This window comes from Equus przewalskii, chromosome 17 (genome assembly GCF_037783145.1).
Source record: "Equus przewalskii isolate Varuska chromosome 17, EquPr2, whole genome shotgun sequence".
NCBI lineage: Eukaryota > Metazoa > Chordata > Mammalia > Perissodactyla > Equidae > Equus > Equus przewalskii.
The window spans coordinates 54,200,213-54,227,644 of NC_091847.1; the positions used below are offsets into that span (position 1 = coordinate 54,200,213).

General features: G+C 42.0%; 1 protein-coding gene across 1 annotated transcript; it reads left to right on the forward strand.

Moving 5' to 3' along the window:
• Positions 1-2,104: 2,104 nt before the first annotated feature.
• Positions 2,105-4,348, forward strand: HOXD1 (homeobox D1). Its single transcript, XM_008533059.2, has 2 exons — positions 2,105-2,869; positions 3,244-4,348. The coding sequence occupies exons 1-2, from the start codon at positions 2,239-2,241 to the stop codon at positions 3,576-3,578; spliced, it is 966 nt and encodes a 321-aa protein (XP_008531281.2). The 5' UTR covers positions 2,105-2,238; the 3' UTR covers positions 3,579-4,348.
• The last annotated feature ends 23,084 nt before the right edge of the window (positions 4,349-27,432 follow it).

Consider the following 27,432-nt stretch of genomic DNA (forward strand, 5'->3'; position numbering starts at 1 on the left):
CCTCTGGGTCCCTTGGGCCTAGGAGTTATGATCAGATGAGTACCTTCTGAGAAAGGGCCTTATAGTTTTGAGATACGAATGTGAGAGCTGGGACATTATGCTGGTAAAAATTGGCAATTAGAGTCCAGCAAGAGGTGGATGAAGGACACTGAGAACTCAGCAGCATCGGACTTGCTGGTACTTTTGTATGAAGAGGACAGAGGGAGGACAGTGAAGAAATGCATCTACATTGAAGCCTGAGCTAGGTCTGAACAGCTCTATCATCTCCTGACCAGGATGCTAGAGAAGAGCCTTTATCTTAAAAAAAAAAAAAAGATTTAGGATGTTTGTCATCTGATTGGCTACAGAAGAGAACTGAAGTAGCAACATCAAGTGTGAAGGGCTATTTTAGCACAGGATTGTATTTCCCAATCAAATCCAAGAACTCCAGCAGAGCAGGAACCCCACACCCCTTTAGCTTTGTGCTCATTCCTCTACCTACTGCCCTCTGCATCTTGACTCAGCTTCAGCCCTCGCCAGCACTAACACTTCTGGAGCGGCTTTCTTTATCCTCAGGTTCACATCCCTGTAAGGAACCGCCTCCCTGGACTGTGATGGCTCCTATTTTCCAGACTTCCTTTGACTGGAATTTTAGGCAAGGGCTCAATCGCTCTTTCATAACAAGTGGATCACTAAAACAATAACAAAACCTCGTCACCATAACTCGGAGGCTGTAACACATCAAGTTCTCAAGGGCACTTGAACAAGCCAAGAGGACTCTTTACTCACACAGTTTTAGGAAACCACCCTCTTTCATTACTGCTGTGTGTAAATAACACTTATTTATTTAATTTGTTATTTTCCAACAGCCCCAGAGTGGGAAACACTAAAAGAAATGGTCAAGGAAGTTGGCAAGTTTGTCAATGTAAAGCTTGTCTTTGTAACCCGTCTACTCTTCGTTTCCTGTGCCAGTTGCACTTTTATTTCCCGTCTCTCTCCACTCAGTAAACAAAACCATATTATCAAGGGAAAGACATGAGCCCATTAACATTGTGAGCCCTCAGATTTCACTCGCAAGAGACAACGCAGCACTTATCTGATGGAACAGAAGCTTTAATTGCCTTGAGGTACAAGCCCATCCAAACCTCTGAGATCGGACCGGTCCCTGGGAAGCCTATGCGCTCTCAGAGCCAAACGCCTCGGGAAAGCGTGCGCAGCACTGGCGCATGAGCCAGCCTCCCAGACAGGAGCACAAGGAGCGCTCCACCAAAGGGCAGATCCTCTATTTTGACAATCTAGGGGGGAAATCTGCTAAACTTCCCCACCAGGCAGAAACTTTATCTTTTGTCCAAATCAAAACTTGGCACTCCAACACTCGCCCTTACCATGCCGCCACAAATGGAAGGAGTGGCAGAAGCTGAAGGGAATGCTGCGAAATAATGTGAAAATCTAGTCTAAAATGAAGATTTTGTGCCTCCGCAGGTACACAGCACCTACAGCATAAAACTGAGTCCCATGCGTCGGCGGGAGGGGGGAAAAAGAGGGAAATTCAAACATCTACCCCAGCCAGGTTTAGGAGAGAGATAACACCAGTGCCAAGGAAACTGAAAGCTCATAGAGCTCAGAGAAAAAGGGAGAATAACTTTACCTTCCCTGGAGAAGGGCTAGGAGCAGTCCCCACGGGCCGAGCTCCACGTTCCCTTGTAACCCCTTCCGCACCGCGGCGCCCACATTGCGCGCCCGAGGGACTAGCCACCCACGATCCAGGAGAGCAAGCTCTCTCGCCCTCTCCATCCTCTCGCCCTCTCCATCCTCTCGCCCTCACCCGAGCGGCCAGTCCCCCCTTTCTCCGCCACCTCGTTCCTTTGCTGCCCGGGGAGCGGGCGTCCTGCGCTCTCGCCCCGCCTCCCCCAGGCAGCCCCCCGGGCCGCGCCGGCTCTCCCCCGGGCCCGCGGGCGCCGGGCGGCGGCCTCCCGCAGGGTTGGCAAGTTGGCGGCGGGGCAGGCGCGTGGAGCCGCGCGCCCGTCTGGCCCCGGGCCGTGCGGGGAAGGCGCCCATTGGCCGGCCCGCGCCACGTGGTCACCCCCGCCGCTATATGAGGCCACTATTTACCTCCGGCTCGCTCGCCATGGCTCGGCAAGGGCAGCTCGGGTAGAGAGGAGCGGCGGAGCGGCGCAGACCGCGGCGGCCCCGCCCTGCCCGGCACCCCGACCCCGGCCCCTGCCCCGGCCCGCGCGCTCAGGGGTGTGGGCCGGAACCATGAGCTCCTACCTGGAGTACGTGGCGGGCGCCAGCGGCGGCGGCGGCGACGTGCTGAGCTTCGCGCCCAAGTTCTGCCGCGCCGACGCCCGGCCCGTGGCCCTGCAGCCCGCCTTCCCCCTGGGCAGCGGCGACCGCGCCTTCGTCAGCTGCCTGGCTCTGGCCGCCGCCCGGCCTGCGCCCTCGCCCCCCGCCGCCCCCGCGCCGCCCTCGGCCGCGCCCCCGTACGCGCCGTGCAGCCTGGAGGGGGCCTACGAGGCGGGCGCCGCCCCGGCCGCGGCGGGGGGCACCGACTACGGCTTCCTGGGGCCCGGGCCCGCCTACGACTTCCCGGGCGCACCGGGGCGGCCGGCCGACGACGGCGGGGCGCAAGTCCACTACGCCACCTCGGCCGTCTGCTCGGGCGGCGGCCCCTTCCTCCTCAGCGGGCAGGTGGACTACGCGGCCTTCGGCGAGCCCGGCCCCTTCCCAGCGTGTCTCAAGGAGCCCGCCGACGGCCACGCTGGGGTCTTCCAGACTGCGTCCCCGGCGCCCGGCGCCTATCCCAAGTGCGCCTCACCGGCCTCCGGCCTCCCCGCCGCCTTCAGCACGTTCGAGTGGATGAAAGTGAAGAGGAACGCCCCCAAGAAAAGTGAGTACTTGGGCCGTGGATGGCCGCAGCTGGGGTCGGGGACCGAGCCTCCTCCGCGGCGTGGCGCTGGGAGCGCGGTGCAGCTGTCCCTCCCGACGGCAACTTGGGTTTTATGGAGGAAACGCGTCCCGAAGCGTTATTAAAGTAGGCGAATTCCATGGAGCGTGCCCCGGGGACACGCTCTGAAAATGTGCCGGGCATTGAGAACGTTGCAGGAAAGAGCTCTCCGTGGAGCGTTTCTCCTGGCACAAGTGTGTTTACAGGGACCCAGGAGCGCTGCGCTGTGACTTTGATTCTAACTGTAGCCGCATTGCTCGCCCGCGTCCTGTCCCCGCGTCCTCTCGCCCCGCTGACGCCCTGTCTTTCCGTTGCAGGCAAACTCGCCGAGTATGGAGCCGCTAGCCCCTCCAGCGCGATCCGCACTAACTTCAGCACCAAGCAACTGACAGAACTGGAGAAGGAGTTTCATTTTAATAAGTACTTAACTCGAGCCCGACGCATCGAGATAGCCAACTCCTTGCAGCTGAATGACACCCAGGTCAAAATCTGGTTCCAGAACCGCAGGATGAAACAGAAGAAAAGAGAACGAGAAGGGCTTCTGCCCTCGGCCACGCCCGTGGCTTCTCTCCAACTTCCCCTCTCAGGAACGAGTCCCACCAAGTCGGGCAAGAACCCGGGGAGCCCTTCTCAGGCCCAAGAACCATCATGAGGTTTAGTCTTTAGGCTGAGGAACCTTGGCCTGCAGAAGTCATAGGCCACCCCATCCCTTTCTAGACTTGCTCAGTTCGGGAGGGAGGTGGGCATGGGCAGAAATTAATAGAGGTTTCACTTGGGAGAGGAAGTATCTTAGTCGGCTTCTGAGTTCCAGGCTAGGAGTGTACAGATATTAATTTCAGGTCTCTTAAGCCACTCGTTTGTGTATTACTTGTGTCTTATCAGGGAAAAGGTGCCCAGCCCAGCCCTGCTGCTATGTTGTGTAACTTAGTCATATGCAATTCTTGGGTGCAGAGTGGCAGAGCATTAGTTGCTGAACTCTGCCAACTCCCTGTTGTGCTCAGAAGAGCATCTGCCCAAAATTTTTCTGGTTTTAATCTAAAGGGCAAGGCTACCTGTATGCAGCTCCTTGAGATGACCAAAGCTAGTTAGGGCCTCTTGATGTAGCTAAGCTGCTTCAATGATCTTCACATTTGCACTCCAGTTCTTTTCTTTTTCTTTAAAAACCAATTTCTACCTCTCCATGTGCCTGAGTGAAGAAGATACAATCGCTATTTAGTTAGTAGCTGAACACATCCATAGGGCAGGTAAAGATTAGAACCTCAACTACATCTTGATACTAGTTACTCAAACTTGAATGTAAATATATACAGTGTGTATATTTTTTAAAAGGTTTGCTTGCAATGAACTTATGTATGACATTTAATGTCAGAGCATGTAAAGGGTTTGAACTTTTCCTTTGTAATAAAACTACAGAATCTGCTATTCTCTGCCTTTCCTTGCACTCTTCATTTTGATTATCTTTCTTTAAGGCTGATTCAGTTTCTTCTGGTTGGAATTTCTTGATTCTGCTATGGTGATTTGTTTAAGGTTGATAACTTTAAAAAATAACACCTCTTATAGGTTGTATACACAAACAACAAGTTAGGGACAATTATCTGAGCAGATTAAGGGAGAGGAAAAACTACTCTTCCAGATATCCAAGTAACTAAGGAAGCACTCTTGGCTTCAGTGCCCCAGTTTTATGGTCAATGCGTAGACTGCGCATTGACTCAAAGATTAGGAGTCCACTGTGGGAATGACTTACAGCCAAAGAGATGCTGTGGAGAGATCTCCTTGTTCTTTTGTCTCCTGCTCTCACAAAAGGAGAAGAAAGGCGACCTGAAGACTGTTAGTTGGTTAGTTGCTTAGTGTTGTCTGAGAAAGGTGGCTGCACAACAAAAAGCTCTCAACAGCCAAACTCCCATTTCCAAAGTCAAGAATTGCAGAGGAGGCGGGGAGAGTAGTCAGAGCTTTCCGCTTCCTGTACCCCAGATGGTGCATCCGGCCTTATAAGAGAGCAAAGGGTGCCTTTCTGTTTTCAAAAATGAAATATTTTCAAATGAATTCTTTGGAAGAAGCACAAGCACAAAATGTAAAAGTTTGCAAGTGGGTATGTGGCAAAACCCCTTATTTTCACCCAGCTCTCCAGTTCCCAACCCTGAAGGCACCCATGGCTGACCAGGGTTTTATGTAACCTTACAGAAATAGTATTTGGAAAAATGCAATGTTAATACACAAAATCAATTGGATACTTGGGACAATTGTCAGGGCAGGTTATTTTCTTCACTTTACAAATAGCTACAGCTGTATCTTTACGTTCTCTGTGTAGTTCAACTGAAAGGCTTTAAGTCCCAAATAATCCAGGTAAGAAGCTCAGCTCTCCTTTTAGCTAGATTTCTAGATTCTAGTGTAGTGCTTCAAATCCAATAATTTAGCAATCATGGAGGATTACTTTCCCTATAAAACAGTGATGTGATTAGTTGTCTTAGAAGATTAAAATTACACTTAAACTCCCGTCCTTTGCACCCACATTTTAATGGAGTTGAGAAAGTGAAATTTTCAGCTCTAACAAACTCAGGTGATGAGGGGGAAAAGGTATCACTTAACAAACAGGTCTGTCAATGCTCTGCTTCTGTTTCACCGGCCGCCCTTCACTAACTTGATGCTAATCAGATCTTGTTTGAAGCAACAGCCCCCCTCTGAGTTCTGTAGCTATTTGAAAAGACTTGTTAAAGGAGTTGCAACCTGCTTGCTTACAGCCACCTCTGGGCTTCCCCTGCAGTGGTCTTTGACAAGATGATGTTTCCTTTTTGATAAGCATTTAAATGTACACCTCAACAAAAAAATACCAACACGCTTGGTCATTTCCTTAATCTACCACCCTTTTCTCTGAGAAAATACTGCTTTTCCTTTTGAAGCTACTCCTAGCACTTAGCTCTGATGGATGTCTTCCGGGATGAAGGTGGCTATTTTGACATACATATAATGCTGTTCTAAGAATCAGGCCAATATTAGCTATTTTTTGACCAACCCCAGGGATCTTTAAAAGCTTTCTTAATGCAGATTGCTGTACAGCTATATTCAGTATTAGGGAGAGTCCTGGCTGGAGATCGAGACGAACTAGGTGATGTCTAGAGGTCCCTTCCGGCAGTGAAAATGCCACAGAAACAATTCGGTGACTCCTACACATTTTATTCTGGGCCTATCATTGGAAGAAAGAGAGTTCAGGTCTAAGAAACCAAATGCAGTCCCTAGGGATACAACACTATGTTTATACAAGAAAGGTGAATTTTAGACATTATTAAATACGTCTCATCAGTGGAGGTACCTAGCCCATGTGGATCCTTGATAGAGCATTCCCCTTCTCATTATTCGGAGCCTTGTGTTATTTTGAGTCAGATCCTCCGTGAAGCATGATGGTTACTACGCAAACTGGGAAACTGCTAAAACAATCCTACTTCTATTTGGTAAGATTTCAAACTAAGTATGCTAATTTACCCTCCAGCAATCCGTTACAAGAATGAATACACAGTGGACAGTTTTGGCTGTTGTATAACTAACTGTTCAATGGTCTTTTGTCTTCACAGAATGACCAAGTGTCTCTTTTTCTGGATTCAAGATAGTTGGGAGTGAGAAAGAAGAAATAAAGCATTTAATAACATATAAAATTTCCATTACTTGAGTACTAGCAAGTCAAGGACTTGCTAATGTAAAAACCTAAAGCAATGTCACCTAGATCCTCAAAAGATTAATTGTATGTAATTTATTCTGCCTTAATTCGTATACAGTGAGGCCCAAGACCAGGAGAAGTTATGTCCGATTATCATGTCGTCAGAAAAGAGGAGCAGGCTCGGAGAGTTGCATTACTTCTGAATTTCTTAATTATTTCTTAGGGCCAAACAAATCCTCTGTATTTGCTGAATATTGAGTTTGAAAACCTCAGGACCTAATCAGGTTCAGAGAGATGTTTAGTTTGACCACAGACCTCTCAACAAGAAAAATGCCCATTGTCAAAATTTTATTTGTGGTTTTAAAGTGAAACCATACTGGACATATCTCACAAATAATGATAAATCTCCATCTAAATAGAAATCAAGATTTTTATGGTTTCGACTTGTATACCACATTTCCAGGGCATGAACATGCAACAAATATACAAAATACTTCTATATAACATCTCACTTATAACTGCTTCTGAAGTTATATTTGTTATGCAGAAATATAATTTCAATAGAAACTGTTTAACTAAATTCAATAATGAACCAAGGGGAAAGAAATCCTAAATATTGGAATGAAAAGAAGGTCTGTGACTTAGATTGTAAAAATTTAAACATTATTTCATCCACTTTTAAAAGTCTTACGGATACAATTTAATAAAATAAAAAACCGCCAAAGAGTGTTCATTTGGACTTGTTGTAATAGCTAATAAAGCAGGTCACTGACACTATTGAGGCGTTTCCAGAGGGTGCTAGACTATGTAGCACATCCCATTCTTAGGGCTTTTGCAGAGCCTAAATGATAATTTGAGGACATGTCTTTAAGAAAAAAATCCTCCAAATTATAAATGCAAAATTGCTAGGGCACCTCCCAGGACTTGGAAGGGTCCAAGTTAGTGAGCTTAAGTTTCTTAGGGTTCATGGTAAGTCCATTTCTGCCCCTTCCTGAAACCATTGCTCCATTCCCACTACCCAGCCATTACCTGCAAGATGATAGTAATGGTTGCTTTTCTCCAACATCTTGGAGGCAGTATTACTGTTTGCTCCTCTTCAAGTGCATCAAACAGTAGGTAATATGGGTGAGGGCAGGTTGGGGCTCTGTTCTACTCTCTAAGCATCTCCATCCCACTCTGCTTTTCTGGGTTACTAGCTGTCTGAATTACTTCACCGCCTTGGAATGGGAACTCTGTCTCATCTTGGAGGTCCTTTTCTGTTGTGTTTCCTTCTCAATGATACAAACAGAAGAGAAATATAGAGTTGGAGATGACACAGCTGCACCGTCGGCTTATAAGCACATCCCAGAAGGATGGAATCACTGAGGCTAAGGTAAAGGACTGTGAAAAAAAGAACATTATCCTTAAGGGTGGATCTCTTGATTTTAGTACCAGTTGTGTTTTCTAATTAAAAGGGAAAATAATTTCCTTGGTCTCAGTTTCTTCTATAAAACAAAGGAGGTTGGTCTGGATGACCATTAAATTTCCTTATCACTTTAGTATTCTTCCACAACACTTTAATCTGAAAAGTTTATTTAACAATAATGTAGCTCTCTAAGATTTGCATCCAACAAGAGGCAGTTATTGAAGTAATATCTGAAGCTTTCAAAGTTTAATCTATTGAGCTTTAGAATGTGTGTGTGTGAGTATGTAATGTTTCTCATTAGTCTTGATGAAAAAAAGCTAACGATGATAGCCTTTCCCGCTCAAAAGGTACCACTTCCCTTTGAACAGATAAATTAGAATCTAATAAGAAACTTTTCAAATGGATATCAGTGCGTCACATTCAGATTCCCAATCTCCTTGTCCTTAATTCCACACTTCAAAGTTGACAACTTTCAGAAGAGAGAAATAATTTTGAATTTCTCTTCCCTTAAGATACGTGGGATTCCAAAATAAACGCTCTGTCTTGTTGGAGAAAAGAGATATGGTTAACCAACTCGCTCCTGCTTTCCGCTAGTTACCACCTATTTTTCCTCCAACACGTTTCCAGCTTTTTTTCCTTCTCCATTGGATCAGGCTTTATCATCTCCTATTCAGCTATGCAATGGCTGCCTTACTGGTCTGCTTGCCTCCAGTATCCTTCCTAGCCAATCTGTTTGAAAACCCTGTCTTCATCATGTTCTTCCACTTTAAATTCTCGGTAGCTCCTGGTTGCCAGTAGGAGAAACTCAAATGTCTTCAGCCTGAGATTCAAGCCCCTCAACATCTGTATCCATCCATGTTAATCCATGTTAATTTCTAAAATTAAGATTTTGTACCTGACACAAAAACTTCACTCCAGTGATCTCTTCATTCTTCATTCATTCTCAAGGAAATTTATGCTTTTCTGCCTCTGAATCTATTCTCATGCTATTCCTCTCTCCCACCTTCTCTCTGCCTATCCAAAGTCATCCTTTATGGCACAGCTCAAATCCTATCCCTTCTGTGAAATCATTTTGCACCATCCAAATTTAAAGTGAACGCCTCTGAGCTTCTGTAGCTTTTATTGTTTGTATTACTGGCTCAGCATTTAGAATCTCCTGCCATACTATGAGATCTCACTCTCTCTTTCCTTCTCCTTCTCCCTCTCCCTCCCTGTTGCTGCTTCCCTCTTCCTTTTCCCCCATTTTTTCTCTCTCAACAGGTATATATTTTATGTCTCTTTGAGTACGTTATGCATAATAGTGGTCCTATACGTGTGCTGAATGTTGAGTGTAGTTTCATTAGATCAAAGTGTACAGTGCTACTCATTAAGTGCCTCTTCTGCCGGGTTAAGAACGTTGTGACTTATTTGCTAAGTAATCTTTGTATTTCTTTATTTACAGTAGAACACAAGCTATTCTTGACCACACGATAAGATACAAACAGGAGGCTAGGAAGTGCAGGAGGGAGAACTGTAGACTTCCCTCCTTGTCCCTCAAGACACGTTCTTTTCATTGAAGACATTGAAAACCAACAGAGTGTGAACGTTATCTAAAACTATCTCTTTTATACTTACAGAATATAACTTACGATGTACTTTGATTGCTGTTTGAGACATTTTAATATATTGCACTTGTTATTTACTACAGTTATCTGAGTACCTGCTGGGAACAGAACTGTTGGAGAATGATTGTTGAAACCCAACAAGGTCTAGTGTGGGGTTTCTCAAGAAAAGTCTGGAGACAATTAAATGCAGTGGTTACAAGAGTGCCCCTTGGAGGCAGACAGGCTTAAGAGCAAATCCTGGGACAGATAACTCAATGTCTCTCAGCTCCACATTCCTCCCTTAAAAATGGGAATAGTAACGTTACTTCATTGACTTGTGAGGATGAAGAGAGCTAATACATGTAGATTGCTTAGCACAATATCTGATGCTTAATAAACATTTGCTAATTATTAAGATAGGCTGGATTATGAGAGTTGTAATAGACAACTAAGATGGAAAGACATGGGCTGAGGTAGAGAAATATTTATATACACAATAAATACTTATTGAGCTTCCAGGTGCCAGGCATAGATTATTAATAACTGGAATTGTTGAGAAGGGAACAAGAATTGCAGGAAATCAGTTTGGAGAGAATAAGTAAGGGTCTAGAGATATTGATAAAATTAGCAAAATATTGATGGCACATGATAACAGAGGAAAGCAAAATGGCAATTAATGGATGCTTGACCAGAGCAATGGCTGAGCACTCACTGAATGAAGTAAGAGCCCAAGACCTTAGAAGAAGACTGGGAAAAATAAAGGACAAAAGAAACGATAGACCATCAAACACTGCTTCCAGTTTACTGGATCATTCCAGGCAATGCAGATAACTTAAATCCATCACACTTCTGTTCAATTTTCCCCTATCCAAAAAGACATGTGAATTCACATGCATGGTATTTTGAGGGTTAGGTATCATAAATTAGAATGCAGTGATGACTTCCATGAGTTGTCTACATTGTTCTGCCTCCCCAGGGTTGAACTTATTATTCTTAAAAATAGACTCTGGTTGCTATGTTCTGTTGACATCAAAGTTAAAATAGGATCAACTACATTCTTGACTCTGTTGCTATAGAAAGAAGAAATTCCTCCCTCTACCTACTCTGGCAGTGGGGAATTGTGAATTTTCTCAACTGTGCATAAACTTGTAACTATTTTCATTGTGGGTTTATGAAAACCTGCTCTTAAACTGAAGGAAGAAACGAAAGTTGGAAAAAGGACACTTTGAGGTCTAATTAATGGCTAAAGGATAGTCCCATATAAACAGAAAGTATTTCATTTTTCCTAAATGTCTATGACCTGATAGTCAAAATAGTGTTACCATTCAATTGCTTATATGAGTGATTACTCTATCATATATAAATGTTTATATCTCCTTTCACACTTGAAACCTGAGCTACATTTCAAATTCACAAAGTATGTTGGCTTCACTATAGGGAGCAAGAAAAGAAATTTCTAGCTTATAAAAGATAGATGCAATGTAAATAAATGAAATGAGCTCCAAAGGACAAGTTAAAACTATGATGTTTCTTATTCAGACAAAGATAGCATACTATGTGTCCCTAAAAATCTTCAATCAACCTTAAAAGCAATTTAAACACTCTTGGATTAACCTGCCAAGAAACCCAATTTATTCTTCTATTTTGACTGCAAATAAAAGCCCACATGCAACCAGAATAATCTATTTTTCTAGCAGCATATGGTTCCTTTGCAAACTTCAAAAACAGCTGTGTTTGTATGGCTGAAGACACTTTGGAATTTGTCACATGGTGACTCTCCCCAAGAACTGTCCAAGTCCACTTTTTTTGAAGGTTTGTGATTTTGGCTTGACCCTTGATTTTGAAAATTTATGTATTTTTAAGAAAATGTTCTAGGTTTCTTAACTGGTCCCATAAAAACACAAACTATTGTAAGTTACATATTTTATTACACCAGTGAACTGGATGAACTTCACTCTGAGTGATCCAAGATGAATAAAGTTTTGCTTTATACCTGTCCCTAACTCAGTATGCATCACAAAGACAAAGGTGGGCTAGCCCCAGGTTATTTGTAGATTAAAAAATTTCATATTTTCCAATTCTACCTCCTTCTGATGTTAGTTATAAAACAAAATTATCATTTTGAACTCAGCACAAATAGAGTTAGCTTAAACGCTTTCTCAATTAAGATTATGTAGTATAGGGACACTTTAGTAAAATTAAAAACACACGGATTGCTAAAAAATTCAAACTTTTAAATATTCTCCCTCCTTAATGTCAGAAAGCTCTTTTAAAGGCTACTCTTTTAGTGAAGAAGAAACAGGTATCTAAATGTTAATTTCATCTATTTCTTTCTTTTGTTAAACTTAATATTTTTATTTTAAAAATAACATGCATGGTGTGTACCCGGTTTTATAAAATTATTTCTGTGTACCAAACTATCTCTCCATGTGTTCATCTATCACTCCCCCCATCTCTGTGTCCACATCGAGAGAGATGTCAAGAAAGATGTTCACTTAGTGTTAATGACGATTATTTCTACATAGTAGAATTCTGTTCATTTTTTTCTTTGTAGTCTTTTTCTATGTTGCTTAAAATTTTTAAATAATGAATCATTAAATGTAGAGATATCAAAGTCATTATTTTAAAATATATGGAAAAGGGAAAAATGCATTTCGTAGCCACAGTCTTTGTGTTTATTTTTGCCAGGGGAAGGCTCCAAAGGAATTAGATAATGCATCTCATGTGCCAATTCCTGAATAATTAAATAAAAATGTCTGTAATATACATGGGTGTACACATGAGTCAAATAAATGATAGATAAGGTCTATCATTTGTTTCTTCAACAGGGAATTCAGTGCTTGGGTGTCACATATGTTCAATTTTCATCCTACCAGTTGGAAACAAGCTCTGAATTGTGCTGATAAAGGCAAAATTCATGATTAGCAAAAGAATAAGAAAAGAATACCTTCAGCTTAAGTAAAATGGAGAACCAAGAAATATGGAAGGCTATCCTTCTGATTATCATGTTTCTATACTTACAAAGCAAAACTAAAGAAATGTTGCTTTTAATGTTAAAAGCAAGTTTATAAAGATACAAGCAAACTTTTTATACGAACACGTATTCTGGATAAATTGCATTTTCTTTTTCTGGAGAACACCACCAAAATATTCTTTGATCTCTAGCTTTCATTTCTGTGGTGGAAATTTCATAGTGGTCTGTGAGATAAACACACACCAAAAAGCAGGTCCAGTTAAACCTCTAGGAGGCTAGTTAAGGGTTGGATAACCACGATGAGGAAATGCTAGTTCCTTCACAGGGTTTCATTTCGAAGTTGACTTGTTTCATTAGCAACTTGATACCACCAGCTACGTGTGAGAAAACATAAAATAGACATATATTTTTTTCTAACTGTATTAAGTATCTTCATTTGGCAGAAATTATTAAAATTCTGTGGAGCATCTTCTACGTGGCTGCCGTGGTTTTCATTGTTTGGGCTCACCCAGTATCCACTCCTTCTTCTGATAACAGCCCTTTACTTTCCCTGTGAAAAGAACAACTGGGTTTCAAGCCTGTGGTGGCGATGCCAGCACTGGGGCCTATATCTGGCTTACATTTAGGACGTTGCTCCTGGCTGGCTATACAGCCTCCTCCCAGCCTAGTTCTGTGGCCGGCCCGGAGATAACTAAAGTTAATCTTCCTTTTGCCATGTCTAAACTAGCTTGAGTGGGTGCAATGTTTGTCTCTCAGAACCCTGTGGGACACACGGCCCTCAAGGAACTTATAAACTTAGTAGTGAGATCAGACAAGTCCAAAAATAATGTCAAGGGCTTTATGGGAGCTTCACATGGTTAGCACTGTGTCTACACAGCACAAAATGAAGTGGTAGTCTGGCACGCGCCCAGTTGCTTTAACAAATTTGGCAGCTCATGGAATACATAAGGCTTCAAAGTTTATCATAAGATCTCTGAGAAGGGAATTCTACAACGTCCACTGGACACTCGCCGTGCGTTGCTTCATAGACTTTGGCAATGGAGAAATGGAGTCGGTTTTTTCCTTTCATCTCTTTTCGTTCCCAGGAAATTTCTCAGCTCAAAGTGGGAATTTTGGACTAAAATTTCTCAGCTCAAAGTGGGAATTTTGGACTAAAGCACTACCAATTGCTTCTTGCTTTGTTTCATAGTTTGGTTAATTTTAATTCCTTCTATTTCTAAACCCTTCTGTGCCCCACAGTGCACTTTGTACACATCTTTATTAAAGAACAATTGCTGTTTGTTGCAATCATCTGCATCTGTGCCTATCTCCTCCAGGGCAGGAGTTGTAATATATTCATCTTCCTAACTTTGCATTCTCTACCATATCCGTTTTTGCTATGCTTAGTGTTATGCTGATTTTTATATACGATAATTACTGGAGAGATTTTTTTTTCTTAAGGAATTGTCCATGTGCTCCACTCTGGTCCTGCCAGAAAGTGCTGCCTCCCATGCTTGAGTCAAAATGATGAAGTTAGAGAAGTTTGTGTCTGTATCTTCTTTTTCTGAGGCTCTTTCTGCCACTATTCTGTCACCCATCATTATAGTCATGAGTGGATTAAGTCAGCTCTAAAGCACTGACTGGCAATGTTCGTTCTATCTTCGCCTGGTTACACGAGTGGTCTCTTATGATTGATTTTAAACTGTAAACAAAAGTTCAATGCACCCTTCTGCATGCATATATGCTACATTTCACAACCAAAATAAGTGAAATAATGCACATTAAAAACATGTGTCCCTCAGTTCTTATACTGGGTTTCCCTCTGAATGAGAGATAAGACTCATTTCAACGTTTTAAGCTTCTTCTAGAGACAAGAATGAGACCTGGAGAGTGTTGAACGCTGAGCTGCCATAGAAAGCAGGGTTGTAAGATGGATTAGACGGGAAGAGGCAGAAGTCAGCGAGGCCATTGAAGGGTTCATTTCAATAGCCTTGATGAGAGATGAAGGCTTGAGCCAACGAAGAAGACAGAAAAACATAAAACAGACACTTTGGAGGAAAAAATGGGAAGGTGTGAGCGATTGATGTACAAGAGGAGATAAGACCAGATACAGACCTTAGAGCTCAAGGAACAGAAATGATTAAAAAAATTTTTTATCATGGTAAAATATACATAAATTAGAATTTACCATTTTACCCATTTGTATATTATAATTTAGTGGCAGGAAGTACATTCATATTCTTGTGCAATCATCATCACTATCCATCACCAGAACTTTTTCATCATCCCCAAAACTGAAACTCTGTCCCCATTAAACATAACTCCCCATCACCCCCTCCCCACGTCCCTGGCAACTCCATTCTACTTTCTGTCCCTATGAATTTGCCTATTCTAGTACCTCACATAAGTGGAATCATATGGTATTTGTCCTTTTGTGTCTAGCTTATTTCAATTAGCACAATGTTTTAAGCAAAGAAATGATTTTGCTGTGCCTCACCTCTGTTATGAGTCATATAAGATAAAATTATATTTTTCAAAATGACACCAAATTATGCATACACAAATTTAAAAAAGCATATTTCTGGATTTTCTGATTGCAAACTTCTGGATAACTGAAGTTAAACTTTTCTATCTTTTTGTGTCTGGGGTGTGAGTGGGGCATACGTGCAGCGGAAACTCTGCTCACGTACTGGGAACTCCCCCACTGCCCAGGAGGCCTTCGAGCACCGGGAAATGCTGCATTTTCAGATCTTTCTTCAATTCCCCCCAGATTCAAATGTGTCAGCCCAGTCTCCTATTCCCTGTGGGCTCTGTTCTCTCCTAATAGGTTAAGAATGGTGACAACAGGTTGATGTGCATTTCCCAGATAACATATTTACACTTTAAACAGGGATTTTTCTTTTCATAGACCCGAATGAGTCCTAGAGACGATGTGGAAATGGAAATTTCAGGAGACTGGCAAGCTGATGCAGGAGGAGGTGAGACTCCTGTGGCCAGGCCAGACTTGGGGCGCTCTCAAACCTCCCGTGCAGATAAGCACCTCCGGTGGCAATATGGCCCCAGCACACCTGGCTAAAGGTGGGTAGTGCTTTAGGTGGCATGAGGCAGGGAGAGGAGGAGGAGCTTCTCACAGCCCAGAAGCCTCACTGTTTGGGCTGGAAAGAACCTTAGTGATTTCCGAGTCCAGTCCCAGAGCATGAGCATGGGACCAGAAGACCAGGGTTCAAATGTTGGCTCCAGTACTTCCTGTTTGACCTTGTGCAAGTCATTTGACCTCTTCTGTGCCTCAATTTCCTTATGGGGAAATGAACAAAATGGTATCTACCTCATAGGATTGTTGTAAGGATTAAGTAAGACAACATGTAAAAAGTATTTAAGGATGGTTTTTAGCATATCTTAAGTACTAAATTGCATTAGCCATCCTTCATTTTACTCTCAAAAAAAACTGAGGCCTGGAGATGTCACTCTGACAGCTCACTGTAGAGCCAGGATTGGAGCTACAATAATCAGAACCCTTAAGTGCCTGTTAGCTCTCTGGTTTCCTGAAGCCAGGAGGAGGGGGAAACACTAGGTTATAGTCAAGAATCTCTCTGTTCAGGCCTGAGGGAGAAAATGTAACCTGATGCTCAAAGCACTGCACTTTATTTTCCCACATTAGAAAGAAGGACAGACTTACTGAGAAGGTAAGCAGAGGAGGGGCTGCCCCGTGAGGGAGGGGCCGACTGCCAGCGGGGCCCCTTCTCCCACACTCAGACAGTAATTTCACTGTTTTGTATTTTTCCTTAGTAAAAGAGTCTAGTTAAAGTATAAATGCCCCTCAAGAAGGGTTATATATTAACCTCCTGTATTAGTTATCCATTGCGGAGTAACAAACCACCCCGAAACTTAGTGGTTTGAAACAACAAGAATCATTTATTAAACCGCACAGTTTCTGTAGGGCGGGAATGCTGGAGTGGCTTGGCTGGGTGGTTCTGGCTCAGGATCTCTTGTGAGATTACAGCCAGATGTCAGCTGGACTGCAGCCGTCTCATGGCTTGACTGGGCCTGGAGAGCTGCTCCCAAGGTGGCTCCCTCACATGGCTGGCAGGTTAGTCCTCTCCACGTGGGCCTCTCTACCCAGCTGCTTGAGTGTCCTCATGACACGGCTACAGCCTCCCTCCAAAGCACGCCATCCATGAAACCAAGGTGGAAGCCGCAATACCTTTATGATCCAGCTTCTGAAATGACATACTGTCACATCGGAATGTTCTCTTAGTCACACAGGCCAGCTCTGGTTCAGTGTGGGCTGCAGGAGGGGACTATACAAGGCCGTGAAGACCAGGAAGTGAGGATCTCGGAGGTTGGCTACCACACCCATTGTCAGCTCCAGTCGTAGTTGTGAGTTAACCTGGGAGTAGAAGAAACATAGAGGTGGGGTAGGGTCTGGAGGGAGCCCTCAGACTAGCCTGATGGGGGCGGCAGAAAGACCTGAAAGCCAGCTTCGTCTCCTTTTCCCTGCTCTAATGGAGGGCCTGGAAAGCAGCTTGAATCAGGAAGGCACAGCCCCTGAAGGAAACGACAGACCTCAGAAGCACACCTGTGCCTGGAAAATATAGATGAAATGATTCCTCTTTTAAGTAACTTGGGTACAACTTTGAAACTTTTGACAGAGGTCCTGGTAATCCCTGCCCCTGGCTGGGCCAGCAGTTTCAGATAGCAGCTGCTGCTCCTACCAACATCGTGTGCCACAGCAAGTTGGTATCTTCGTGCCTCACTGTCTCCATCTTTGGAATGGGTTTGACAACATTAATTCATTGGTGGTTGTTTTGCAAAACAGGTTTATCATTACAAATACACAGTATATTTGTTTTTGTATTATTATTTTGCTTTAAAATGTTCATTAGTCTGTCTAAAAGATGGCATAAAGATCCTCATAGATGCATTAATCAACACATTTACTTGCTCGTTTTTCTTTTAATTTTAGTTTTCAAAAACACCCAAAGGCTACATCCATTACAGGGTAATGGACTGAAAAATCTTATTTAATTGCAATGAACATATTTACTGGAGTTACAGAAAAGAGAAAAGCTAATTCTGTGAACTTCTATCAATTTACAAGAATCAAAACAACCTCTGGTGATGCGCAAGAGAGTGCTTCCTCATCTTCTTACCCTCCCCTCTCAACCCCTCTCTCCTCACTCCCTCTGTCCGGGCTCTGTAGACCTTGAGAGAGCAGGGGACCCTGGGCCAGAGCATTTTCTAGGCTCACGTGGCCTTGGAGACCTCTGGCTCAGAACTCTCGGGAGATGGATATAGCTAACATGCTCATCGTTTGATTCAGATATAGGGCTTTAGGGTGACTCACCAACAGCAATTTCCAGAGCCTTCTTCCTCTGGTCAGCAGATGGATTGTTCTGGGAGACCCTCGGGCCATGAGTTGTCACACTATCTATGAGTTATTCTGATGCGTCCTCTACGCACCTCAAAGACAGAGTGAGCAGTTTTTGAAGTGATTAACTATGACCTTAGACCAACTGTCCTTTTTATGATTCTTGAAGTATAAAATATTTTAATGGGAGATTTTCCCCACAAATTTAAAAGTAATAATTAAAAATAGATAAAACACACAAGTTCAGGAACGCTTAGTACACCCCAAATTTTCTAGCAGATCCTGGCACCATTACATATACGATTATATTTAATTCAATCTAAAATGTCTACTTCAGACTGGATTCTCCTGCTGTCTGTTTCTGGTTCCTCAGGGATCCAATGAAAAATCCGAGGAAATTCCTTCCTGATTGGGGAGATATTAGACTGCAACATATGGCCCACACATGTGATTAGTATTCCTCTAAGGAAAAATGCAAAGGATTATATTTAGAATATGGGGTATGTGTTCAGTGGTTCTGGATGACCCAGGGGATTATTAGATTCTTTTTGTGGAATTTTCTATAGTTAAAAGATGAATCTGTAATTCTGACTGTGTGGGATAGACATCGGAGCCCTCTGTAAGTTTTTGCAGGTGTGAGTCCTGCCAAATTTTCACTGTTGTGTAGTTTCTTGAAAGTTATTCATACTCCTCTTCAGAGAAGATTCCTGAGTTTCAGGGTCTCTATCATGTATCTTAGAGGAGTCTTTTGACACAGATAACTTCTGAAGTAAAAAATTAATAATTCCTGAACAATATTTATTGGCCCCCAGAGAAAATGAGTTGAGTCTGTAACAGCATTGCCAGTTTTACACCTACTTTAATTGAATACTTCCAAATTTCATTCCTTTTTGTCCTGATGTTTCACCGCAGTTGTGTTTTACCACATATTTGGTGGTGGAACTAGAGAATGGGACATGATTTCTGTTGAAATTCTGACACTCATGTCTTGGTCCTGGAAGGCCACATGCTGACAAGTCAGGGTTTCTTGCTGCCTTGACCCAAGGCCTTGGCCAATCTGACCATCTCAGAAACTCCACAGTCCTTTTCCATCTTCTGGTAAGATGTCTTGTACTGTAATATGAACTTCTGGTTTTGTACATATCCAGCTTAAACCACTAAAGTCCTGAAGAGCTTAAGGGTTTCAACTGCTTGGTATACTTGACCTTTCTTCTTGACCATCCTAGCCTCAGCTCAAAATCAATACCCACTGCCCAGGGGCCGACCCTGTGGCCGAAAGGTTAAGTTCTCACGCTCTGCTTCGGCAGCCCAGGGTTTCGCCAGTTCGGATCCTGGGCACTGACATGGCACCACTTATCAGGCCATGTTGAGGCAGTGTCCCACATGCCACACTAAAAATATACAATTATCTACTGGGGGGGATTTGGGGAGAAAACAAGGAAAAAAATGAGATTGGCAAGTTGTTAGCTCAGGTGCCAATCTTTAAAAACAAAAAAATACCCCCTGACCAATTTGCCCCTTAGTAAATTGGTTCCCTTCCCAGTTACCCAACTGCTGTCAGTTTGGTGACATCTACTTCTGTTCACTTCCAGTCACCCAGGTGAGAACACCAGGGAAGTACAATTTTCTTCATTCACTTACACTAACCTCTTTCTAAGTCCCTTTGTTTCCTTTTCTCTTCAAGTGTTGCATTCACTTTCCATATTCCTCTCCTTTGACGTCACATGGGAAGCTTTGAGTATAGCTGCTTTCCATGACTCCAGTGTCCTTTCCATCCAGTTTAGCCTCAATCCTGTCACCAGCGCTTCTTCGTGAATCATCTCCCCGCTTTCAATCCTGCTTCTGCCGTGGGCTCTAGGCGAACTACAGCAAGCCTAAACTATTTTCTCTCTCTCTCAAGGGCCACCTCTCATAAGAATGCACTTAACTCAACCAGCTTGATTTCCCACTACTGCCAAAAACCCCTTCTACTTCAGTCAGGTTCATTCCTTTTGTCTTGTATTCATAGTAAGCTCTTACTTGTTTCTGTTTATTTTTTCAGGCATTGCTTTTTTTTGTCTTGTGAGGAGAGATTGGCCCTGAGTTAACATCTATTGCCAATCTTCCTCTTTTTTTTTTTTTCTCCCCAAAGCCCCAGTACATAGCTGTATATCCTGGTTATAAGTCATTCTGGTTCTTCTATGTGGGATGCCGCACAGCATGGCTTGATGAGTGGTGTGTAAGTCCGCGCCCAGGATCTGAACCTGGGAACCCCAGGCAGCTGAAGTGGGAGCGTGAGAACTTAATCACTCAGCCATGAGTCTGGCCCCTGGGCACTGTTTTTTCTTCCTGAAATATTCCTTTTCCCTCCGTCTAAATCTCCATATTCAGATCTCTGATAACTCTACCTCACAGTAGCTTCTTCTTTCCCTGAACTTAAATAAACAAAACAGATCAAAACCATAAACTGGCGTTCACCCTCTTTGATCCAGTAATACCATTTCTAGAACTGTATCCTAAGAAATCAACAGTTAACAAATCACAAAAAGCTCTTGTGCACAGTTTCCTCTCCCACACAACATTATTGCTGATAATATTGAAGAATTAGAAACAAACTGTATATCCAATAATAGAACTAAATAATTATTGTACATCACTCTATGGAAATTTTGTATGCATAAAATGAATATTATAAAGACTATGTAATTATATGAAATGTTTTGTTAAAAGACGAAGCTAACTAAATAGTAGAACAGAATCTAATATTATATGTATATAAACATTTTAAATCAGTCCTTAATATGCAAATTTTAAATAAGCTTGATTATTCCCCTTTTTAAAATGATGAAAAAAGATAATTTAACACTGAAGACCTTACTGACAAAAGAAAAACACAGGCCATTTACAAGTTTCTGTGTAAATCAATTTGAATTTTTGTTAAAAAGAATCGAAAATCTCTTACATGCCTGTGCCACTCTAGTTACTTTATACATCACTTAATCCTTACAATATAGCCAGTGAGGCAAGTATTATTTATTAGCTTCATTTTACGGGTGTGAAAAAACAGGCCAGGAGAGGTTAGACAATTTTCCCGGGATCGCACAGCTGAGAATGGTAGGTTCAGGATTTTCACTTGATTCTGTTGCATAATAATCTGAAACAAATTTTAACACATCTTCACTCCTAATAAAATGTCCATCATTGAGGACTTGATTATTAAGTAATGTGACTACTATAAACCTTAAAAAGTAGGGGACAAGAGAAAGAGAAAGACAGAGGGAATTTTGGAATTATTTACATGGATTTCTTCTGAAAGAGTAGTCAGAGACATCACAGAAGTCAATGACAAAGGTCATGCTGGTGGACAGGGTGCCTTCTGGGAGCTCTGGTTTGCCATTTTTAGCTTAAGGTTTATGATTCAGAGGTGACAGTGATAAAAATGTTCAAGCACTTGAATGGTTTGCTTAGGGTACAACCCAGCCTCAAAATCGGATAGAGGATTGGATGCTACCATCTTTCTATAGCCCAGCAATTCAGCTTGGTACTCCAAGACACTTTGGTTTCGAGTAATCTTTCAGCTTTCCAAAGATAGTTGGCTTTCCAGACTCAGGTCTGTTTCTGGAGTAGCAGAGAATCCTGTAGCTATCTCCCGTATGTGGATCATAAGAAACAGTGAGTTTTGGCAATCTTTGGCTACAAGTAATACCTTGATCTGCAGAGAATCTTGTAAAATTAATGTTGGCAAAAAGCTAATTTTACTAAATTCATGGAATTGGTAGCCACCTGGGAAAGGGTGTTTCCGAGTCCATGCATTTTCCTCTGGGACTTAAAAGCATGGATTCCTGATGGAAGAGTTCAGGTGAGATGTTGTTTTTGGGCTTCTTCGGTTCCATTCAAGCCATATGGAGGTGGTCTGGGCACCGTGGATGAAGTGCTAGTGAGAATTTGAATCTCGCAGTGATTTGGTTATTAGGCCAACTTTCGATCCTACCCAAACCGTGCTGTACTTGTCAGAGCCTACCATTATACTGATAAATACTACCATTAGTAAAAAAGATGGGGCTCTTCACGCCTAAGAGAACTCAAAATTTATCTCACGTGCTGTGGGCAGAAAAAAGTTCAGTGGTCAATTTAGTTACTCACAAACACCAGCAGATAATTTTCAGAACGGTCCATGGGAGTAGCAAGAATTGGGGCGATATGGCCCTTCGTTGCTACAGTGGCCAAGACAGTCAAGGAAGGAGTGTGTATTTGTTGTGTGGGAGAAAGGTTAAGGTAGGAAGAATGAAGCTCGGGTACAGCCAATGCTGTCAAGGTACAGGGGAATGGAGCTGCCTCTCCCTCTTCCCCTGCACGCAATTCAGACTTCATATTGCATTGTCTTGACTTCTTTTGCTTTCAAGTCTGCCCATAACCATATATTTTACCTTGAAATCCACGGTGCAAAAATTCTGGGGTGGGGAGGTGGTGAGGAAATTTTAACTTCCCCAGATACGATCTTAGGTTTTGTATCTCCCTTGGGGTGGCACCACGTTGGTTAAAATTGGTAGTTTTGTGAAATCTTTTCCTTGGTGAAGAATGGGAAGTCCAAGATTTGAGAGTGCCTGATGTTCACCAGTAGGCTTAGCACTGTTACCAACACCTTGCTAAATTATTCAGTTGTGTGGTATTTGCTAATGTGGTATTAAAATCCCAAACAACTTTAAAAATTAAAGTTCTTAATGTGAGTAGCTTCAGGGGACAGGAAATGCTGAAATTAGCAAAGGTGCATGGAATGACTAAGAACATCCACCAACTCTTCTCTCTGAAAACTTTATCTCCATAGCGGAGAAGAGAGGCCCACTGGATCTCTTTCTTTCTTTCTTTTTAAAAACACTTTTAAGCCTGCCTAAAGTCTCTTTTTATTATGGAAATTTAAAAACAAATATGGAGTCTAAACTCACCCTGAGAACTCTATTTATTTGGATGATTTTCAAGCTAGATAACTAGTGATTCACCTTGGATATGTTCTTAGTTTATGTTTTCCCAAAAAGAATTCAATATTTAATTTTTGATGTACATAAGATAAGCAAAGTATAGTTTATGTATAAGTATGCTATTTAGGGATTCTATTACAGAGAAATTTTGGAGTTTACCCTGTTGTATTGGTTGTTACATGAATGTATTATTTTTAATAAAAGCATGACTTTTGGCCACCATTTTCTCTCTCCCTCACTGGGATATAGGCAGCATCAGATGACTTTCTTAAGATTGTGAAGAAAAAACCCTATTATTCTATCAGTGACCTTTGGCAAGCAACTGCTCTCTTGAACTGCTCATGTCTCTGGAGTGTTTGACTAAGGTTTCTTCTGGTCAAGCCATCGACAATCCAAATGTCAAACAACAATGTGGTCATTTTTCATCCTCAGATAAGTGTTTCTCCAATAAGATGATCAATTAGTCTTATTCACATTACAACACACCTCCCCATGTATTTTTGTGCCATACGATGTCTCTATAGTCCTATTACCTTCTTATTAAAAAACCTCTTCATTTAGATTTCAGGCTATTAGAACACATAATCAATCCAAACACACCTCATGTATGACCTATGTGTATTGACATTTTCATTAAACCAATACATCCTCCAAAGGTGGTATTATGAAAAAAGAATCTCTATTCTCAAGGATATGAACTAAAGTCTTCCATAGAAAATGCTCCACTTTTGATAGAAATAAAGTTCTGGAAATGGTCTTTTCACTGAAGCAAGACTTATATTTAATTACAATTCCTTAGGATTTTTTTCACTTGAGAACAAGGCATTTCATGGAATGCGATATAAGAAAAGTTCTAAAATTTGTTTGCTTTTTGCTAGAAAGACAATTAAAGATGCCATACTTTCTTCTAAAGAAAGGTCAAATGTGGGAAATGTTAGGTGTACATTTTGAGGAGAAGTCTCAGAGCATCATTGCATGTTACTTGGGGAAAGTTTTGACTGCTGTCTGGGGTTGTGTAGATACAGCTATAACCACCACTTCAAATATAGGAGATTTTAAATATGAATCACTTTTTTTTCTTAGTTCCTTGTTAATGGCAACATCATCCACATATACCCAAGTTTTTGAAACTATTTTACATTACAGTTGAATAATTTTAAATCCTTCCCAAAAGATGCCTACATTTTAGAGAGACCTATGAATGCTTGCATTTTTAGAGATCTTATTTTTAATTGATGAAATTTTAAAAGGCCCTCTCTGAGAATGTTATTTTGGAGCTCAGAGTGCCTACACCTCTGAATATAAACTGTTTCAAATCATTTTTGGAAGCACAATAATAATATAGTACTAAATATTTATGGATATGTGTGTCTGTGTATAGTGACAAAGAAAAATAGATCTGTGTCCAGAATAAGTCTTTAGTAACACACTTCAGAAATTTGGAATATTTAACATAGTCAAAACAGTTGGCTTAAAATAATAACAAAGTACTTTCTTGCATTTGAAAGTGAAACAGCAGTTCCAATAAGCATTATAAATAGAACAATCTTCATTGGTTTATTAATTCATTCTTTCTTTCCTATGACAAGCCAGTGACAAGCACCTCCTCTGGACCAGGTAATGTACAAGGCCCTGGAGATACAAAGATAAATGACAATCTGTGCCCTCCTGGAGATTTTTTTCCTCCAAGACTTTTAATGTTTAATTTCATTCTTGCTTTTATTAGGAGGGAAAGGCAGAAGAGGAGGAAAATGATTGTCTAAAAAAGGAATAGAAGCTTGAGTCAGAAGCTATTATTCAGCTTTTCTTGGGAGATTCTGAACTCATTCCATTATTGTAATGGTCTCACTTCTCCAACTGAAATGAAACATACAAACCCCTTTTCTCTCACACAAAGATAGGACAAATAGTAACAAAAGCATGGGATCTGAAGTCAGGTACAAGCTATACCTATCCTGCTACCAATTCGATTGCACCCTTTAGTAATCTACTTAATTAGCGTCTCTGCGGCTTGGTTTCCTCATTGCAGAATGGGAATAAAAATATCATTTCGTCCTTGCTAAAGGCTAATTCTTTCCCCTTGTAGACCCTTCCTTTCCCTTCAAGCACTGAATATCATTGATCTAAAAATGAGGCTCTCCCCAAAAATTTAAAATAATTTGAAACCTGGGAATTGTATCTTTCGAATCATGTAGCATAACTGCTAACCTTGATGTTTTATAAGATGCTGGATGAAAAATGATGTCAGGGCCCCTTAATCCCTTGGTCTGGCTGTGCATGTTTGGCACTGATCCCAGACTAAATATAGCAGGTCTTGCTCCTTGGGTCAATATGATTTCTAATCCCTAGGTTGAATGAGCAAGCCTTCCCAGACAAGATTTAATTCACAAATGCATTTAGGTAGACACTGGATATATCTAACGGTGTATGAAGTGAAAATAGATCATCAGCATTAGCTCAGCTAACTGAAAAGAAAGTTGCATTAGGAAGCCAGCAATCTCACCAACAAATCCTGCTGGGGATTGACTAAACATAATTGTTAATTGAAAAAAAATTAAAAATAGGGTATTAGGGGTATATTCTCCCAATGATAGTTGCACGTAATTCCCCGAAGTGTTAATGGAAGCTCAGCAAGTGCATCTTCAGAAGAATCTACCTCTTAACATCCACCTTCATCTGTCAATCTCCTTTCACAGATTCTTGAAGGGGGGTGGAAAAGGAAAGAAAACCCCATGGAATTTGCAAGTAAGAAGGATCCATCTCTTTACACGTACCAGTTCACCACACCACAGGCTTAGCTTTAAAACGGCTACAATGCTTGGAATCACGTGATCCCATCCCTGGAGGAGGGACTTTGCTCTTTACCTTTCTAGAATAGATTAATGAGATTTCATCTAATTTACCCCATGAAGGACAAGCTTTAAAAAGCTAGTTGCTTCTGATTTACATGGACATTAAAGGACTGTTTTCTTTTTCTTTTTTGGCCTTGACCAAAATGTCTCTGAATTCTTTGACTTAAAGCTGAGAACAGGCTTTACGCTCTCAGAGTATCAGTAGAAGTTAAATGTCTTTATTTTTCCATTTATTTTGATTGGAATAAACAAGCCTATATTTTCCGATTTCTTCACTAACTGAAATCAATTTCTGCAGTGGATGAAAGTTACTACCACAACTCAGTATGAAAAGTCAATGAGAAATTTAAGACTGCTGTCTCTGTGACCGCTTCTGATGATTGCACAAGCAAAGAGTTAGACTCCTTTCACAGGAGTTCTATAAGCCCGCGCAAAAGAATCCCCACATTTCTGTGCAACCGCTCCGAGGAAAAAAAGCATTCAATCTAAGGGAGACTGAATTAAACCATACTTTAGCAATTTGTTTGACTTGAGGCTTGTGTTAGTTTTCTATAACTGGCATAGCAAATTATCACAAACATAGTGGTTTAAAACAAGCCAAATTTATTATCTTACAGTTCTAGAGGTCAGGAGTACGATGCGGGTCTCGCAGGCCTAAAATCAAAGCATTGGCAGGGCTACATTCCTTTCTAGAGGCCTTAGGGGAGAACCCGGTTCCTGGCCTTGCCGGCTTCTGGAGGCACTGTATTCCTTGGCTCTGATCTTCAAAGCCAGCAGTAGCCGGTGAGTCTTTTTCACATTACATCATTTTGACACTGATTCTTCTTCTGCCTCCGGCTTCCCCTTTTAAGGATCCTTGTGATTACTGGATGATCCGGGATAATCTCTTTATTTTGAGGTCAGTTGATTAGCAGCCTTAATTCTTTCTGCAGCCGGAATTCTCCTTTGCTGCGTAACATGACACATTCACAAGTTGTGGGCATTAGGACATCTTTGCCTACCGCAGGCTGAATAAAATCTCCCTCCAAAACAAACAAACAAACAAACAACAAAAAAGGCAAAAAAATTTCTCTTTGTTGAGGCAAGTAAAATAAAAACCCTTCTCAGCTGGAGAGATTTGTCATTTGGGTTGAGGGTGGACAGCAACTGTTTGTGAATCACAAATTCCAAGTGAGCCTTGTCGAGCTAGGGGAGACGTCCCAGACTTGTGACAGTCACAGAAGCATCTAAAATAGAGTTCTGAGGCCTCTGGGGGTTCACCTCATGTTTCAAACAGTAAACTGGAGTAAACAATCACTTTCTTTCTTTTTTTTTTTTTTTTTGAGGAAGATTAGCCCTGAGCTAACATCTGCCGCCAATCCTCCTCTTTTTGCTGAGGAAGGCTGGCCCTGAGCTAACATCCATGCCCTTCTTCCTCTACTTTATATGTGGGACACCTGCCACAGCATGGGATCTGAACCGGTGAACCCCAGGCCACCGAAGTGGAACATGCGTACTTAACTGCTGCACCACTGGGCCGGCCCCAACAATCACTTCCTTACAGATGTCCTTGGGAACAGTTTAAATATGTGTCATTCTAATCTGAACTGGGCTGAAGGGAGCTAGATAAGGCCCTCTTTCCTCAAACATGACATTGCAAGGCCCTTTTCTAGGTGTGAAGACTCTAAGTACAGAACTGGCAATCCAAGGTGGGCAGTTTTGCAGAGAGTGGCTTTTATTGGCAGCTGGGGCATAATTAGAT

Coding starts and splice junctions, on each gene's coding strand:
- HOXD1 (XM_008533059.2), top strand. CDS start 2,239: ATGAGCTCCTACCTGGAGTACGTGGCGGGCGCCAGCGGCGGCGGCGGC. Junction 2,870..3,243: donor GAGGAACGCCCCCAAGAAAA/GTGAGTACTTGG, acceptor TTTCCGTTGCAG/GCAAACTCGCCGAGTATGGA.